Source organism: Anoplopoma fimbria, chromosome 21 (assembly GCF_027596085.1).
Source record: "Anoplopoma fimbria isolate UVic2021 breed Golden Eagle Sablefish chromosome 21, Afim_UVic_2022, whole genome shotgun sequence".
NCBI classification, from domain to species: Eukaryota; Metazoa; Chordata; class Actinopteri; order Perciformes; family Anoplopomatidae; genus Anoplopoma; species Anoplopoma fimbria.
In genome coordinates, this window is record NC_072469.1 from 20,733,722 (window position 1) to 20,748,695 (window position 14,974).

The 14,974-nt window shown below is 40.8% G+C and overlaps 1 protein-coding gene across 1 annotated transcript in view; it reads left to right on the forward strand.

The window, feature by feature from the left end:
* stau2 (staufen double-stranded RNA binding protein 2) overlaps positions 1-14,974 on the forward strand; it is an 84,104-nt gene that overhangs the window by 19,895 nt on the left and 49,235 nt on the right. The window contains exons 7-10 of the mRNA XM_054622583.1: positions 1,206-1,365; positions 6,770-6,877; positions 12,838-13,050; positions 13,785-13,922. Coding sequence (XP_054478558.1) covers positions 1,206-1,365; positions 6,770-6,877; positions 12,838-13,050; positions 13,785-13,922 — 619 coding nt within the window. The remainder of the gene's footprint in view (positions 1-1,205; positions 1,366-6,769; positions 6,878-12,837; positions 13,051-13,784; positions 13,923-14,974) is intronic.

Here is a 14,974-nt window from a genome sequence, read left to right on the forward strand (position 1 = left end):
CTGACTTTTAATTTATCCATTGGTTTTAGAAATGGCTCATATGAAAGCTAAAACCCTCCCAAATTATGTTTAATATACTAAAATAAATTTGCTTCACTGAAGAAAGATTGATCATTTAATGAACACAGAAAGGTCAGATTTTGGCAAGACAAAAGTTTTGTCGCCTACAGAGAGTAATAGATAAGATAAGATAAGATAAGATAAGATAATCCTTTATTAGTCCCGCAGCGGGGAAATTTGCAGGCTTACAACAGCGTAGAGTAAAGTGCACACAAGAGACATAGTAGAAGAAGACAAGCTAAAAATAAAAAATAAAAATAAAACAAGTATTATAAATAAGCAATAAAAAAACAGTAGAAAAAACAACAATAACTGAAATATTATATTTACAGACAGAGAAAAAAACAACAACTATTTTAACTATTTTTAACTTTTTAACGTGTAATGTGAAAATTGAACAAATAATTTACTTCAAATACAAAAATATGTTGCATAACATCAGTGAATTAAGTAGTGGTGCTGTGAGATCCATATTTAATATCTTGTATGACTTCCATGAGCTTGAAGGATGACTTCCATGAGCTTGAAGGACTGCATCCATGCGGTTTGACAATGATTCATACAATTTATTGATGAAGTCATCAGGAATAGCAAAGAAAGCAGTCTTACATGCCTCCCAGAGTTCATCAAGATTCTTTGGACACATTTTCAGCCACCTTGGATCTGGTCTTCAGCCTCTTGATAATCAACGCTTTGGTCTCAGGGTGAATCTTAGGCATGTTGTCAGAGGTCAAGTTGCAGTTGATGTGAAGGTCTGGTGTGCTGGGGTTCTTTTTATACACACCCACTAATTGATTGATCAATTATTGATCACAGGTGAGGCTGTAATCTAGGATTGGGTGCATCATATGACAAGGCGACAAGACTTTTGTCTTTGCAAAAACTGACTCAGTGGGCTTTACCAAGCTGTGAACGTTAGAATGCTTTTCAGCAGTTTCGTTTGGCACCAAAACATTATTTCAAAAGCTGTTGGGATTGAAATTAGCCATTTCTTGTAAAAAAATTGATTACAAATATATTTGAGGGGCACTTAAGGTCAACTTGTACCCAAGCGACAAGACTTTTGTCAGGGACTGTATATATATATATATATATACATATACATATATTTATTTAGATATTTTCTGTTGTTTTGTCCATTCCAGGTACCATTATCCTGTTCCTAAGATCTTCTACGTGCAGCTGTCTGTGGGGAGTCATGAGTTTATTGGTGACGGACGCACCCGCCAAGCAGCCAGACACAATGCTGCCATGAAGGCCTTGCAAGCCCTGCGCAATGAACCCATCCCCGAACGGCCACCTCAGGTAACACACACACACACACACACACACACACACACACACACACACACACACACACACACACACACACACACACACACACACACACACAAGCACTTAGAAACAGAAAGGCTTACACTAGCAGTGCGTCATAGCAGTTGTTTAACAAGTGCTTGTTGAGTCCCCCTCTGAGAATCCCTGCAGACATCTTACAAAACTGTCACATTACTTCTAAAGCTTTAATGGACTTCTGTATCACCGACCATATTAGTCTAATAAAAGATCTTCTATTTCTCGATGGTCTGGACAAAAACATAGTTTATCACCTCAGCCCTGTATTGTACTAAACACTTTTTATGGCTTATCAGTTTTTGTTTTAAGACAAAATAAATATGGTGTTACTGCTGTTGTGCTATGTGGCTGCAATTTCAGTAGCACAGTCAGCTGCATTAGTCTTTTCATTGCATTGATAGGATGCAATCAATTATTTATTTATATATATATATATATATATATATATATATAAATCATGATTTCTTATCATTAATGACTGACCCGTTTAAATAAAAAACTGCGTTAATCTATGTTTCTTATTGTCTACAAATCCTGTGAATAGACTTAAAACCAGAAATGCTCCGTCAATGCTCTCAGACTTTGCTGCTAACCAATCTGAGATGATCTTTCATAATGTGTCGCAAATATGTTGCATCACATTCAGCAGCAGGATGATGCATATGGGATACTATGTGGGAGTGACTTACACTAGAATGCCTGTGTCTATCTTTATGAAGAAACTTGTTTCCTAGTGCAACGGTGTGCCTCAGTTATCCGTTCTTAACAGTGGTGGTTGGGATCAATTCATTTTTGTGAAAATTTTAATATAAATGATAAAAGCTTTGTCCTTTTAAGGGTGAGTGATTTCCAAATTCCACTTCCCTTGGACCATTCATTATCTATCTATCTAAGTAACCTCATGTATTACCATGTTCTGAGAAGTGTCTTCACTTATACTCAACGGAATTGCTTGTTAACTATAAGGATGTTTTCATATTTGATACAATTAATTAGCATCGTACCAGAGTTCAATAGCCCCCCCCCCTCCGCTCAGCTTTCACATTATAGTTGTTCTGTACCAGAGCAACTATAATGTGAACTTGCTTCATCATCTACGCAACATATTTCTATGTTGCTACCTTAACCTTCTAGAGAGCACCACAGTGTATAAAGCTATTCCACAAGCACCTTTCAAAGCATTCAAAAAGATATAGTCCAACTCAACTGTCAAATTGCATTCATCAACCATCCCCCCGCAAGCTGTGGAGCGCAGTATCATTGGTTGTAGAAATCCAAGATTACATCGATTAGCATAAATAATTGCATAAATGTGGACAGCGCAGTAGCCGTCAGTTTAAAGCGATGCAGAGAGACGGCGGGCTTTTTAAGAAAATAATTGCAGAGAGATCCTTTCAAGGCCGTGTCTGAGCGGGACAGTGGCGTAGTCATAACAACACTACGTTAAATAGCGGCCCACTTCCTTGTTTACAGATAGTTGGTTTTCACACCTGACACAAGCAATATAGAGGTTCTCAGAGGGTTAGGAGCATCACATTTCTAAGCAGTTGTTGCTAACATAATAATTTAATTACAAATATCATTCATTAGCACTTAGTCCAAGCAGGTTAAGTACCAAAAATAATTGACACCAGTTTGTGCACGTTTAGAATGGGTTTCCCGATTAAATTCAATCATTTTGCATAGCTGCAACCAACAATTGCTTTCATTATCGTTTAATCTGCCAAATAAGAACCATTTGGCCCATAAAATATCAGATAGCGGCCAAAAATGTCTGACCTCAAATAATTAACCACCACATAAGACAAAAAAGACTTACAATTCACAAATTGTAGAGGCTGTAACCGAGACATTTGTGATATTTTGTTGAAAATAGATTAAATTATTTGCTCAAACGGTTTGTTGCTACTCGATTGACAGAAAAAATATTTTTTTTCAACACATTCTTAGTTGTGCTGTCTGCACGCATTTCAATCTTATGTAACCTCTAGCCCCCCCCCCCCCCCCCCACTGCTTTCACCTTGGATGACTGTCGCTCGGCTTGACCCCCCTCGCACTTCAAAACTCTTGCTTTAATGAAAAGTCAAAGGATTTGTGCTGCTGATCTGTTGATGGTGTCCCAGTAGAGGCTATATTAAGAGTGTAACACAGTGTTTTTCGCTGAATTTAAGATGAATGCGTAACCACCTTTCATCCGATTGAATCCAAATCCACTTCAGCTCTAATTATTCTAATGTATAATTAAAGCCTGGCAGTCTCCATGGTCTAGTTTGCACCTGGCAGGATTGTAGTTTCACTTTTTTTTTTTTTTTTTCCCCCTCTTTCTGCCTACTCCCTATGTCACTCTACCATTCCCTAGTTTCCCCTCAGGCATAGCTGTTAACTGTTGTTATCATCTCCCACCGGAAATCATATTACCCCTATCCTCACCGCCTGGCATCGCGTATGGTTATTCAAAACGCTTTGGCTCCTCTCACTTGCCTGACTCGCTGTCTTGTGGCGTCGGCCTCCATAAATGCGCTCTTTGTTTGCTGCTGCTTCTGAGTCTTGCTTTACAAATTGAGGCACATTGTGTCTCCAGTACATGTCTGTCATTCTGTCTCTGTGAGTGTGTGTGTGTGTGTGTGTGTGTGTGTGTGTGTGTGTGCTCTTACATGTGTAAATGTGTGGACGCCCTCAGGCTAATAGTTTTCTCTTTAACTATTGTCTGTCAAACCTTTATTTTGAGGAAGACCACAGGTAAATATCAGTGACACTCTAATTGTGTTGTGTTTTATACACAAGTAGAGCAACAATATGTAACCATAGGAAACACAAAAGACCTTCTCCAACTTAACAGGGCTTCAGGCAATAAAGATTGTATAATGAAACTGCTGACTGAACTCGTAAATCCCTGCCAGTTGTTTTAGATGCCGATAATGATAACACAATTATGTTGTCTGCTGCTAAACAAGTGTTCTTCTTGTCTTGAAAAAAAACATGTTGTTTGCTTCACAATCATTGGCTTGACTGGGAATTTATGAGTGGAAATCTGCATCATTAGTTTCTAGGTGAAAGGTTGCACATGGTTGGTGTAAACAAAGATGTTTTTAGATCTGTGAAAATTGTCACTTTTTATGAAAAACAGTTACTTTTTTAAGAATTGAGTCGTTCTGTGCATAGACAGCCCCTTCTTCCCATCCTTTTGATCTGGAATCCTTTTGCCCTATTATGTAATCAATGGCCCATGAGCATAGATGTGAATGTGAATCATTTTGTTCGCCCACAGTCACTGTTCATTCAAACAACTCCTTCAGCGTGAGAGTTGATGTCTAAGAACAAGTGGTGAACCAATATACTGTATCTTCTCTTGTTTATACGTTACCTAACGACTCTCTGGCCAGTACATCCATAAGTAGAGGTCACCACCGAAGTCAGATTTAGCCCTCCATTTGTCTTTGTCACAGGAAGGTCTCTGATCTACTTGGTCATTCCGGTTTGCAGGCTAATACACACCCACAGACAGATGCAGACGCTCGCACCCAGTGGCTTGTTAATGCAGCCTTGGGAATGGATTCACATTATTATTCACACACATTAAGAATGCTTCAAAAAAGTGGCAGAGGGATATGTGACCATGAAAACCATGAATACATATTAGATTTTTTATTAAAACAATTCATGGAGGCAGAATGGTTAAGGCCCTTTGGTTTGACTCACATTTCTCTCATGTCCGCATGTATACATAACAATATGCAGAACATGTATGTCTCAGCGCACACACACAAAACAAAGAGCACACAATCGCACGCCTCTCGCCAATGTGTCTTTCACCCGGTGCGGTAGGTGCATCGTACCACGTGACTGTTTTCTATGAAATCCAAGAGATCTCCCAGTATGAATCATGCATCATATCAGGTCGCACAATGAGGCAGGCGAAGGGAAGAAGCCCAAAGGGAAAGACAGCAGCCATTCATACGTAATCAGACAAAGAGCTGGACATGAGAAGATAAAGATCGAGACATCACTCTGCATTCCCATAGACAATTGGCACCAAAAAGCCCCTTGTTGTATGGCTCATGGTATCATCTCTATAGCGTGAACTACATTTCTTTATTAGTATAAGGGACCATGGGCACTTCTATTCAAAGGTGAATACGGCCAACAATTTTGTAAAGTCCCCCCGAATTTGGGGGATTTAAAAATGTTGGGTCTGTTTGGATCCAAAAAAAAAAACCTGAAATCCATTGGTGCTTTCCCACAAATCTTTACTGCATTTTTAAAAAAACAACGATGTTTCCTGTCTGATAAAAACAGTTTTTTTTCCTACAGGGAGAGACTGTTCTTGAAGTTAATAAATTATGATTTTACGATCACGAACAGAGTTAATAACCAAAAAATATCATATTTAATGGACCACCCCTTTTTAAGAGGCCTTCCTGTACAGACAGGGGACCACCAGTTATGTCCTAGAATACTGAGTTCTCAATCCCATATCAGATAAGGATCATAGCCAGAAAACAGACAGCTTCTCGTTGCAGCAGCTTGGCAGACATCTACCTTGTATGTGTGTTGTGTAATCCTTGTTTTATACTTGTCACAGTTTTGTATTTTAAGGTACATAAAATCAGAAAAAGAATACATTTATTTTCCATTTATACCTCAACATTAATCATAAAGAGTGCTTTAAACGCTTAAGAAATCAGACATTTGCAAAAAGCAAGTCAGCTAAAAATAAAACGAAAGACAAGATCCGATCATTGCACCGACTTAATAACAACATCTGCACATTAAGGAACATAATAGCAGGTTTCAAGCATTTTATGTTCAATACAACTAAGTATAGTTTCATGTCTGTTTCATATCACTCTGATGGGATTTGTTATTGCTTTCGGGAAAACACCCTTAGTATGTTTTAGCCTAGTATCCACTTCAGAGGAGGCCATTTCAAATGAGTTACATCTTTTATGAGGCTATTCTCACAGACAAAATGTTACCGAGCATTTAGTAGCCTTTATACACATGTAGTTGTGATCTAATCAACTTTTCTTTTTTCGGTCTTGCTCTAATTTGGTGGGAGATTATGAGGCTTCTGAACAGGGTTATAAATGATGTGAGCTGCTCTTCCAGCTTTGGCCTCTTTTACTAAGTTCACCATATTTTCTTCAATTTTTTCTACCATTCAACAGCTGAAAATTTGACTTGTGGACATACTGAACAGGTCATGAATAATAGATAATACATTGCTTAAACTATTTTTTTCTGAACAATAGATCATTGGAAACCCATAACCTAAAAGTGGCTTTAGTTTGAGCAGTAACAATCAGTATGTCCTCCTTAACCATTTTGACCTCTGATATTTTTCCTTCTTTCCCAGAGCCCAGAGGAAAAAGCGGAGGCTGAGGAAGGCACTGATGCCAGCAAATCAGAGATCAGCCTGGTCTACGAAATTGCCCTGAAGAGGAACTTATCTGTCAACTTTGAGGTAAGAAAAACATGAAGTGGAGATGTGATGCCATTATAATGAGGCTACTAAGAAGGTATGAGTAGTCATGATGTACAGTAAGTATTACGAAAACAACCCACTAGAAACTGAAGGAGTCAAACTGATGCTACTCAACCCTCATGATAAGGAAGTAAAACCTGCCCAAGTTTTTACCAAGGTTTGCCTAATTTTCCCATCAATGTGGTCACTTCTCTTAAAAAAAGAGTAAAAACAAATATGTGCACAGATGGCTCACTGCCTTTATAAGGCTTGTGGAATTTCTTATCGTGTCAAGTTCAAAGTGTTTCTGGGCTGATGTCATCTGAGTGGGGACTAGTGACGTGGTCCCAGTGTATTTTGGGGTGACTCAGCTGATAAGTGCAGATGAGTGTTGATAATTTGCTACTGTAACATTAATTCCTTTAGAAGTCATCCTTGTGTACTAAATCAGTCTTATGTTTATCATTTTGCTGCTGTATTTCTAACCAGTATTTAACATCCATTTGTTCCTCTTTAAATTATCTATTATTTTGATAAAACATTTATTAAGTATTTATTTCTGTCTGTGACATAAGAAAATAATTGTATAAGGTTACCAAAAGTTATATCACACCTGTGTTTGACTTTCACACCTAAGACATTTGCTTTTTATGGCGTCAATGCTGTCTTGAGCATTATTTTTCACAAATGTCTGTAATTCAACATGACATGTGAAACCTTTGGATTTGGACTAGAATTCAAAATTACATTTTGTGGGCTTGAACGGTGCTCGCCTACACATCATAACCAATACAAGTCTGCAATGCTGAACCCAGGAAAGGTATGAAGGTGTCAGGAAATTAAAGAAGTCGAATATGAACCCTGAAATTATTTAAAAAAAACATCTGTAACATTAACCTTTTGCTTTCTGACACCAACAAATATGGACTTTGGGTCCCACACAGTTTAGAGAACCACAGTATGATTTTAATCTGATCAAAATTAGGTTAAAAAAAGAAATCTGCCTTTTAACTTGTTTGTTCCCTTTATGTAGTTGTGTTCCAGCTGTGTGATTGATTGTGGTTCCAAACCACAGACAGGGTGGCAGAGCTGTTGTCTTGTGCTCATCTCTTAAACAACTTCTGACAAAAGTCATTGAGGCAATCAATAAAGAGCCGTTGAAATCCAGTGGAAGTCCAGATGTTCAATATGAAGCATCAAATTACCTTAATTATAACGTATTACATAAAAGTATTTTGAGCTGGAGCTTGTCAGACTTAACTAACTGCTTTGTGAAAGAGCACGCTTTTCTAATGAGTGCATTGATTTCTTTAAACTTTAGAAAATTGGGGGTGAACACCTGTAGGAAAATGTAAACCGGTGTATGATATTAATAATAAAAACCCAGTGTTTGATAAAAAAAGCGTCTCTGGGATTTTCCTTTTCATGTCAGTACATGCTTCGTCAGTTTTAACACCCAGCATGTAGTGACCATTATAGGAAATGAATCTGAAGCCGCCTCTGCATTGGCGAGACAAGAGTTACCTACTTTGCTCACTGTTTTTCACTTTTCCTCTGTCCATCACATATAATCCTACCACTGCTTTTCTGACCATTTGACTTTACTGTCCCCAACTTTTTTAAAAATCCACGAGGAAGTCTGGTTTGTCCTTAAACGACCCGCAGAGTCTGTTCTCTTTGGCTTTCACCGTATCTCAGCTGACTCATCCAATATTCACTCCCCGATCGGCCTCTCTTCTTCTACTGCACTCTGCAAGGTGCCAAAAACAAGGGAGGCTCAGTTTACTCTGCGTGCCCCCTCCCTTCCTCCACAGAATCCCTGCCTTCAACCTCTCCTTCCATCACTCCCAAAAATCACACAGAGGGTGGTTGCCTGTTGAGGCTAGCGGGATAGGCGGATTGGGGTGAGAGGAAATGGAGAGACGGGGATGGAAGGAAGGGAGGGAGACTTTTCTCACTCTGTTGACATTGCTTGCTAATGCGAGTTTACACAACATTGAAAAAAAATTACTTGAAAGCTGTCCAGTCCTCCCTTTTACCCCAACCCCCCTCTTTCTTCTCTCTCTCTCTCTCTCTCTCTCTCTCTCTCTCTCTCTCTCTCTCTCTCCCCCCTCAAATAACACTTTTGCTCATCAGACAGAGCGTTACATGACTGTCCTTCCTGGAACTACTATTTATAATTTCAGCCAGCTAAATCTGGATTGATGTGATTCATTATCGGTCATGTCTTTGTCACTGTCGCAATTACTTCACTTTCATTTTCAGTCCCTCCAAATTGGACGCTGACAGCAGCGGTTTTTAAAAGCAGACCACAGACACATTTCTCCAAACTAGGCTCTGTTCCCCTCACTGTCAGTCTGGAGACTCTTCATTACCGCTGTCTGATGAGCAGTAAATCAGTAACTTCTCTCAACTTCCTCTTCATTTTAACCATCTATCCATATCTTAGTCAACAGCTTTTGGCCTAATTCATAAAATGTGATTTGTGTTCCCGCAGTGACGGCAGTGCTAAGCTTTGTTTGTTCAGCCTTTTCTGTGCTATAAAACCCTGATTTACAGTACTGGAAACATGTCCCACTAACAGTTTTCATTTTCTTTGCACTCAAAAGCTGTTGATTAGTTTGGTTCTCTATTTCTGCATATCCGTCACGCTACAATTGTTTTCCTGTGCCATGTCAACCTAAACTGTCCGAAGGCCAGGTTGCTTCAAGGCAATTATCCTCTCCCACTCCTGGCATAACGTACCGCTCTCTCCCCCTCATAACCCTGGTGCTTCTCCAGCAGATTAACTTTCATCCTCAATCAGCGTGTTGCATGCATACGCTGTGGCTAGAGACCATTTGTAAATTACACGTTGCCTCTATGGGTCTGCTCATTATTGTCCATTACATTATAACTTATTAGACAAAGTTTGGCCTCGTCTCCTTCGCTGCCATGTCACATCCCTTTTACCGTGTCGTCTTTGATGCACTGAGAAGAAATGGTACACTCTTGCACGCATAGTTACACATGCATGCATCCCAAACAAAACCGTAACGGTCATCTCTCATGTGAACGCCTTTCTAAGCAGCCATGTTTTCACATCATCTCATCCCTGCCCTCACTGGGGCATGAAATTACCCGTGAGTCACCGCTAGCGAGTGTCTGCTTTCCCATCCATCCTGCAACGATGAGGGTCACCGCCACCCTTAGAGCCAGTTGGCTCATTTAATCCCCCCGTCAGGCAATATCAAACAGATGTCAGCATCAAAGAGGAACCAATCTATAAATCACAGCTTGTGTGTTGGACCGGAGACACAAGAGAAGATGGTCCTGGCCAAGAACCACCCATCTTACAAGAAGCAGATTCCCTCAGGGCATGTCCATCCAGCGCTCGTCACAAAAGAGCCTTTCTTCCCTCTACCAGTCCCCTCCATTGTCCTGCCCTGCTCCCATAGCCTCCTCTTCCAGAGTACCTGAAGTCTCACATGCACGGATCCTCAGACTGCTCAGGGTATTAATGTCTCTATGAGAGGCCGACGAGAAGGCCTCCCGTGTTAGAGAAAAGAGAAGGGGATTGAAAAAAAAAAAATCAACATTGAATTACCAAGTGTTTCCTGTGTACAACCTGATCCTTGTGATAAGGTTGGTAGACGGGTGTGTTTGTGTGTTTGTTTGCATGTATATGTGTGTGTGGGCGTGCGTGTCAATGAATGGAAGTGCTGAAATCCCATCGGTGTGGCGCAGATCCCGTGTCGTCTGCCAGGAGACTGACTGCAGCTCGTCTGCCGCCATCATGGGCCAAGAGTGTGTGACATGTGTGCACAGATACACACTTTGTCTTTGTTGACTGTACCGTACACATATACAGGCCAAATGTATTTTTTTGCTTCCTGTGAGTAACTGCGTGTTTCACCTTAGACAGCACAAGTGGGTTCTATCAGTACAACACTTGTCCATCACTTTTTTCTGCCGTATTCAGAGTATCTTGGATGAGCAGACAGCTTAAAAGTTCTAAACCCAAAGAGCACTGACTGTAACGCCTCCTTGATCATTGTTTGTTAGCCTGTCCTCAGGTAACTAAATTCACTTGCCAGCACCTCTTAAGGTCACCAACTTTATAACTGATTTGTAAAATCGGTACAAAAACCAAATTGTAAAACAATAAATGATAATCAAACCAGGATTGTTGCCATCACATCGTCTTGGCCACACACCCACCGGGAAGCAAATGTGTTTATTTCTGGGATGAACCACCAGACAGAGAAAGCTTTAAAGCGTGATTGAGTGCAGCAATAGAATTGAGGACAGCTGATGTGACTTCCTGTCCTGCACATCTCATCATTCACTTCAACAGCATCAGAGCCTTCCGACCGCTGATCCGTAACTAAACACCAATCACATCTACATTCTGTTAGTAGCTCAAATGTATATTCTCCAAGTGACATAACCTCAGCTGACATGAGCCAGTGATCCATCATCAACACCGTTGAAGAAAAAAAGTTAAGAAATTGAATGTCTTAAAGTACAAGAAGCTGACATGTTACATTTCCTTTTTCTGGTGATGAGCAAGACCAGAGCAGGTCCCCTGGGTTGGAGTGAGTTTGTCTGTTAGCTTGGACAGCTAGTGCTCCAAGGCTGCCCCACAACACACATCCCTACTGTAACGTTAAACTCATTGTGCAGGAATGCTGATAGGCTAACAGGTACACTGACAGCAAACATGGGGTCAGTGTCAGCCCTGTTAACAAGAATGGCCTTCAGTTACATTAGCAGGAAGAGTTGGGATGAGGAAACCTAAACATAACCTCCTTTTTAAAGCCTGTATTTAATGAAGTTTAAATAAAATTTCACAGCAAGTAAATAACCTTAACTACTACATGTACATCATATGTTTTTGCAGTAATAGGCTGAGTGTTTTGTCAATCTAATGGGCATAGTTTTATCGATTTCTCAAACTATTTGGTCTTTACCTTTCCTTGTTTGTTTTTTATCCGCCAGACTTACGTCATTCCGTCTTGTTAGTTGAACAAAGCACAAGTTTGTGTGGATATAGTTATATAGTACAGAAGAAGGAGTATGCACACATTATTCTTTGTTCTCCTCAGGGTCTGGTATTAGTCTGTGTTGATGTGCAAAGCATTTGAGGAATGCTCAAGGCTCCGCTTATCAGTTTAATCTGTTTTATCGGTCACTAGGTTCAAATTAACTGTTTCTAGATTGCCTCTGATTGCTACAATTTGTGCTGTCTGCACCACAAATTGAGCTCAATAAAGGGGAGCAGGAAAGAGGGGGGTGGGATAGGAAGGCTTTTAGAAAGTCCAAATAGACATTTACACACAGCAGCTGCAGCTCAATGGAGAGTAAGGGCAAAAGGCAGAGAGCTATGAATCCAAAAGGTGTCCACATTAGCAGAACATGTACTGCTAGACTCTGTAAGTGTGTGAAACCTAGTTCTTCCTGCAGTGTGTTTTCCTAAATCAGATTGGGAGTACCCCACCTGCTGCACACACACATACACACACTCTCACACTTGGACTTCACAGGAAGTGGATGTGATTGCAGAAGCATGACCTAACGCCAGCCGGTGTTTGTTTTAGGTCTCCCAGGTGACCAGAGGCTAGAGGAAGGAAACTGAGCCCTCATCACTAGAGACTGTCATCTAGGAACACGTTCCTCTTCATATGTGTGCTTGTACGTCAGTGTGTCTGTGTGTGTGTATGAATAACACACGCGCATATGGGTGGGTAGCATTGTGACCATCGGAAACAGATGTGTTGGACCACCTGGTGGAGCTGCTTGCAGAGTGCGCTGCACACACTCCTTCACACAGATCATGCACCACACCAAAAAAAAAGAATTTCCTCTCCTTTATCAGTATTCCGTAAAACATCTTGTGACAAACCTGGTATATGACAAATTTATCTGGAAGTTTCACTTACATACTCATCTCCCACCTGTTCCTGCTCTGTCCCCTCCAGGTGTTGAAGGAGAGCGGCCCCCCGCACATGAAAAGCTTCCTGACCCGTGTCAGCGTTGGGGAGTTCTCTGCCGAGGGCGAGGGCAACAGCAAGAAGCTGTCCAAGAAGCGTGCTGCTCTGTCCATCTTGCAGGACCTGAAGAAGCTGCCCTTCATCCCCATCGTGGAGAAACCCAAGACGCACTACAAGAAACGTACCAAGACCATCCTCAAGGTACTGCGGCGGGGCAAGGCCGAGAGAAGCTGCCGCCTTTGTGTACAGACAAACTATGATTTCATCCTGTGAATTCAAATATTCATGTTATGCTGAACTTTTTTTGATATACAAAAGGCATCTGTATTTATTTTTTATTTTTTTTGCAAGATACAGTCAACATTGAAGTGTTGCTTCTGGTCAGTCATAAACGTTTTAGCAAGGCATAATTATTCATCATAACTATTTTAATTACGCCACCGCAAAGTGGTTTAAAGTGTGAACTATGATTGTGTGGGATGTTTTTCCTATTCATTCGCTGTGTTTTGTTTCTTTGTCTTTTGAATCTATCCTTTGCAGATGAGTGTGATCTAATTTCCTCTCCCCCATATACAGTAATGTTATATATTACAAAAGTAAACGCGTACACACTTACCGAACTAACAGATACGCTTTGTAGAATGCAGAGATCCACACACGCAGACATGTCACAGAGAGACTGACACACATTCACTCAAGCTTCACACATTTTAGCAGTCTTTTGGGGGAGGGTTTTAAAGTTGTGATTGGGTCAGCCCAGTGCCAATTGAGAAAAGAAACTATGGGCCGATCTCCATGTTTTACGGGCTATCAAACAAAGAAGAAAACAAGACAGTTGTGTCGGCCCACTGTGAAAATGCCCATTATGCCTACCCACCCCTGAATGCATGTGATGACAGGAATTGATCATCCCGTGTCTCCTCTTTTCCTCCCAGACAGGACCAGACTATGGCCAGGGCATGAATCCGATCAGCCGTCTGGCCCAGATCCAGCAGGCCAAGAAGGAGAAGGAACCAGAGTACATGCTGCTCTCTGAAAGGGGGATGCCGCGACGCCGAGAGTTCATCATGCAGGTAAACAAGGGTTATGTTTCATATTCTATTTATTTCACATTTTCTTATTTTATGTATGCTGCTACAAGAAACCTGCTTTCTTGGAGGAATTAAGGCAACCTAATCCAAAGGAAGTGGGATTGAGATAGAGATGGTCGAATGGATGGTGGTTATGTACGCACAAGAAGAAAAAGTGACTAACTATCACCTGCTGAATTTTCCTAGACACTCTTAGTCTTAGCCAGAATACGTAGCCTGAGCGGCACATCGGCAAAGAACTAAACAGGATGCGTTCAGGCACTGAATTGAGTGCAAGTCACCAGTGTTAACCATCATAAGAATATGCTTCAGGTCACATTTATGCCAGAATAGCATGAGTGAGACGCCTGGATTGATCCAAAAGAGGTGTATCTGTTCTGTCAGACGTGGGAAAGACAGACGACTGAAAATACCTTCTGTGTAGACACGCCGTAATGGATCAATCAGAGTATTGGTTAATGCGTTGGTGGATAAGAATAATGCTTGAGAAGATGTTCTGTAAACTTGTTGTGGATGGTCCTGAACCAAAGAGCAGGGATAGACTGCCTTTATTTATTTCAAAAGGGGATCACAGGCCAGTTGCAGAACAAGAATAAACTCTCTGTCTGGCCAAAGGCAGCCAGCAGCAGGGTTATATAACCTCTTTACACTAGAACACAAGTTCCTCGGTTTTCTCTTGGGACTAAGATCTGGTTTCCTATTTCTGTCATGTGTGTAGTCGGCCCTTCCCCCTGCTTCAATTTCTGCTGTCCTGAAAGAAAAAAAAAGTAGTGTTCTTTTGAGTTCCAAAAATGTGACCTTTCCTTTCTGTTTTCCCTATAATGTCCCAATGATCAGCTGTACAGGACAATGACAGCATTGGTTTCAACACTCAAATGTAAAAAGGAAATCATCAGCAGCCACTACGGTTTTTCCAGTACGCAAAGCCACCAAAGTTGGTAGGACACTTGTGTCCTGCTTTGCACTACATATGAAAGTCTGACAAGTGACTTATAACTCTGGTACCATTTTGCATGAAATACATGATATATAAT